The sequence below is a fragment of the Aphelocoma coerulescens genome, chromosome 2 (genome assembly GCF_041296385.1).
Source record: "Aphelocoma coerulescens isolate FSJ_1873_10779 chromosome 2, UR_Acoe_1.0, whole genome shotgun sequence".
In the NCBI taxonomy this organism is placed as follows: Eukaryota; Metazoa; Chordata; class Aves; order Passeriformes; family Corvidae; genus Aphelocoma; species Aphelocoma coerulescens.
In genome coordinates, this window is record NC_091015.1 from 36,561,233 (window position 1) to 36,565,621 (window position 4,389).

Consider the following 4,389-nt stretch of genomic DNA (forward strand, 5'->3'; position numbering starts at 1 on the left):
ATTAGTTCTGGGAAACACTTAACTGCTCAAATCAGTCTGAGATATGAAAATGCAGAATTACTTAACATATTCCCTGTGCTGTGGGAAACCTTTCCTGTAACTAAGCCAGGTATCACTGTGTGTTCACTCAGACCCGAGCACTGCTGCCATCCCTGTGCGCCAGGCGTCCATCAGGACGGTGTCATCCACTACGTTACACTCGGCCCCTCCCGGTCTGTGTCTCCGGTTTCCCGGGGACAGGCCAAAGGCACATACAGCACGTACGATGACAGCACAGAGCCGGGCCTGGGACACTTTTATTTAAGCAGCACCTGCGAGGCCGCCCGCGCTGAGGGCGCTGCCGGGGCCCTCAGCGGCGCAGGCCGGCGCGCGCACAGCGCCGCTCCCGCCCCAGCCGGGCCGCGCGCCCCCGGTAGCGGCGCAGGTGCGCGGGGAGGCACCGCCCGGCGGCCGCCCGGGCCGGCAGGGGGCGTGCTGAGTGACACCAGCCGCGCCCAATGAGCGCACGCTCTCCCGGAGAAGGGGCGGGGCACCGCAGCGCCAACGCCAGGGCGGCGGGGGGCGAGATGGAGTGACAGCACCCCCACCCAATGAGCGCACGCCTTCCCGGGGAAGGGGCGGGGCACCGCGCAGCCAACCCAGCGCGTCCCAGGGCGGCCGCGGGCGCGGTGGAGTGGCAGCACTCGCGCCCAATGAGCGCGCGCTCTCCCGGAGAAGGGGCGAGGCGCCGGTCCGCCGGAGGGGCGCTGCCGCCCGCCGCGGGGCGGGAGGGGCTGCCGTGGGCGGAGGGCGCGGCCGCGCTGGCTTTCCCCGGGCACCCCGCGTGAGGCAGGGGCTCCGCCTCACGGGGGGTAGAGGAGGAGCGGGGGCCGTTCAAGGCAGGGCGTGGGCGAGGCTCGGCCCGAAGCGCTCGGCTGCGGACGGTACGACTCGGGTTCTCCATGAGTGGCCGGCGCCAGCGGCCAATGGGCGAGGCGGAGCGCGCCTTGCTCCCCGCCCCCCGCGCGCGGTGGGGCCAATGGGAGGCCGCGGGGAGGGGCGCGCGGGGCTAGGCGCGCGCTGGGAGGCGCTCCCACCACCAGATGCAGGGGAGAGGCGTGCGGGCGGCGGCAGCAGCGGGGGCGGCAGTAGCTGCGGGATCGGGAGCGGCAGTAGCTGCGGGATCGGGAGCGGCAGCAGCGGGAGCGGCAGCAGCGGGAGCAGCGGCGGCGCGTGGGCATGGGGTCGCGGGCAGCGCGCGCCTCCCCGCGCTGAGGGACCAGCGGTAGGCGCGGGGCGCGGCGAGGGGTGGCGGGGGCGCAGGTGCCGGGCGAGCCGCAGTGCCGGGAGCGGCCGCAGCCGCCGGGCCGGGCGGGGCGGGGGACTCGTGGCGTTCCGCGTCGCGCTGCCCGCGGCCGCCCCCGCAGTCGGGGCGGCGGCGCCGTGGCCGGCGCGTTGCGGCCGCGCAGCCCCGGTGCTGGCGGAGCGGGATCTTACGTCGCTTGTGTCGTTGGCAGGATCGGAGCGCAGCCGCGGGAGCCGCCTCTGCTCGTGGCAGCCTGCTGTCACCTTCCCTTCTGGCAATGGGGAATGGACTCTCGGACCAGACGCCGATCCTCTCCAGCCTGCCTTCCTTCCAGAGCTTTCACATCGTCATCCTAGGGCTGGACTGCGCTGGGAAGACGACGGTGCTCTACAGACTGCAGTTCAATGAGTTCGTCAACACTGTCCCCACTAAAGGATTTAATACGGAGAAAATCAAAGTGACGCTGGGCAACTCGAAGACGGTCACTTTCCACTTCTGGGATGTGGGCGGCCAGGAGAAGCTGAGGCCGCTGTGGAAGTCGTACACAAGGTGCACCGATGGCATCGTGTTTGTGGTGGACTCCGTCGACGTTGAGAGGATGGAGGAGGCCAAAACAGAACTTCATAAGATTACTAGGATATCTGAGAATCAAGGAGTGCCTGTCCTTATCATTGCTAACAAGCAGGACCTGAGGAACTCTCTCTCCCTTTCTGAAATCGAGAAAATGTTAGCAATGAGTGAGCTGAGTTCTTCAACACCCTGGCATTTGCAGCCTACCTGTGCAATCATTGGAGATGGACTTAAAGAGGGACTGGAGAAACTACATGATATGATAATTAAGCGAAGGAAAATGTTGAGGCAGCAGAAAAAGAAAAGATGAGTTTTTTTGACCTTTCTATTTTAAAGTAGTTATATGGTCAAAATTTGACGCAAGACAGCTTCCAAACCCAGGCCTGCCTGTTTGGATGCCGTTAAGCTTAATTACGTTAAACAATCAGTTGCACAACCTTGCTGTGTGGAGGAAGGCTGTGCAGTTGTGGATTTTTTTTTTTTTTAACTAGTCTCTTCTGAGTTTTTTTGGCTCTGTATTATTTCAGATGCCCTAATAGATGATGTAATGCTATCAGGAAATGGATGGGTGGGTATATGTGACATGGATGTCTAAATAGCCAAATAAAATGAGGGTTTTCTGCTTAGTGTTGTACTCATATGTTTGAGAGTGCCCTCTGCAAGCAATTTGCGTTGGAGGTGTTCTGTGTTTTTAAACTTCTACTGCTCGTAAGTGGAGTGCTTAGGTGAACATTATACAGCTTTAAAAACATGGATGAAGCTAGTAACCCATAATTTCGTTGAGGCTGGTTTTTTTACCTTGTTTGAGGATTTCTATGAAAGCTTGGCTACATGTGTAGGGTTTTTTTAATTTGGCACTTTTTGAAATTGAATCATGTTCAGTTCATATACTTGAAACTTTAAGTGCTGTGGATTCTTCAACTGGTAAAAGAAAGACTTTGACAAGTAAAAACTGTAAACAACACGATGGAGCATGAAAAAGTGGTTTCCCAACATATAGCATGTTTTTTGGTATGTAAGGTTTTTATTTTTTAGAAGTAGCCATTCATCATTATACAGTGCTAATCAGGTTTAAACTGTTACTCAAAATTAGTAATTAATTTCTGAATGGTGAGTATTATGTCCTCCTAGTATCAAAAGTCAATAAATTTCAGTAAAGGAGCTATAAAGAACAACTATGGCTGCTGTGGTTCTAACCAGTGCAGCATTCTTTGCCCTATTGGTGACTTTCCTGGCAATATAACATACTTATAATGAAGTAAAGATGGAGTTAAAATTAGCAGAGCACATCTTGTATCTCCCCAAAATACCCCATTTTATTAAAGTGGTATTGCTATGTCACTTTCAACGTATGCTTTTTTTGTTGTGACTCTTACAGTATTTTGTGGTTAGGAATGTAATAATGCTTTATACACTCAAACATTAGACACTACCGGGTGCGGGGGTGGGGGGAGGGAAAGGGGGAAGAAGATTTTCAAGATGGGCCTGTGTTCTGCTTTAATTACGCTTTAAGCTGTTCTTGTTTACAGAGTGTGCAAACAGTGTTAACTGGGCAGGATAGTGCTTGACAGAAAAGGGAGGGTAGTTTTTCTTACTGGTACAGAGCTTCAAGTGACTCTCTAGATACTTGGTTAGCAATTAAAAGGGCTAAAGCAGAGCCTGGATTTTTAAAACTAACTTTAGTGGTGCTGTAGAAATTAACCAGAATGTTAGATTATCTTTAAACTTTTGTTGGAAATACCAGATTAAAAAAAAAGTAAAAAAATAGAAAAATCAATTTCCTCCTCTCAACCAGCAAAGAAATACATTTTTCTTACCTGCTGCCATGTATCAGGAGGATGACAGCTACAAACCTGAATGTCAATCGATGTAATTTAGCTATGTTTAAAAAAAAAAAAATCAAACTTTTTAACCAGCAGCTGTTTGACCAGGAGGTAACCAAAAATGCACTTTAGTGTCTTCAATAACTGAAAGTGACAGCTGTTTGTTTTTTTTATGACATCTTGGTCCTTTTTGAATAAACTGAAGTAGCTTCCAGTGGAGCTTTTGTATGTTGGTTATATATGTACCTGCACTGGTGACATTGTAAGTCACTTACTCAAGTAATGTCTATATTTATAGAAATGTGGATGACTTCTTAAACCTCAATAAACAATTCAAACAAGCCTGCAGAGAGGCGTCTGACTTCTTGTACTGCAGTGGTACATTCTTACCAACCTCTGTGCACATAGTTCTACTGTTATTTCTACTGAATCAGTATTTCTGTTGAATAACCAAAGTCTTAAAATGTGGTGAGGCTTATAAATGTCACGGTGTTAGAAGTTGGAGGTGTCTCATTGAAAACTTTAGATCAATGGTACGTCTCTATATTCACGGAGGAAATACCAGCTGCAGTGACTCTTTTCCAAAGTGATGGCTCCTGCATAATTTGAAAAATCTTGTATATAACTGAACCTATTTTGTGTTATGTGCAACACTTAATAGGCAATGTTGGGCATATATCACATGTACTCTCAGGTGGTACGTGGTTTAGT

General features: G+C 51.5%; 1 protein-coding gene across 1 annotated transcript; it reads left to right on the forward strand.

Annotated features, from left to right (window-relative positions):
- The first annotated feature begins 1,003 nt into the window (after nucleotides 1-1,003).
- LOC138106442 (ADP-ribosylation factor-like protein 4A) lies at nucleotides 1,004-4,026 on the forward strand. The gene is made up of 2 exons (XM_069007039.1): nucleotides 1,004-1,264; nucleotides 1,497-4,026. Exons 1-2 carry the CDS (start codon nucleotides 1,019-1,021, stop codon nucleotides 2,163-2,165), a joined length of 915 nt encoding a protein of 304 aa, XP_068863140.1. The 5' UTR covers nucleotides 1,004-1,018; the 3' UTR covers nucleotides 2,166-4,026.
- The last annotated feature ends 363 nt before the right edge of the window (nucleotides 4,027-4,389 follow it).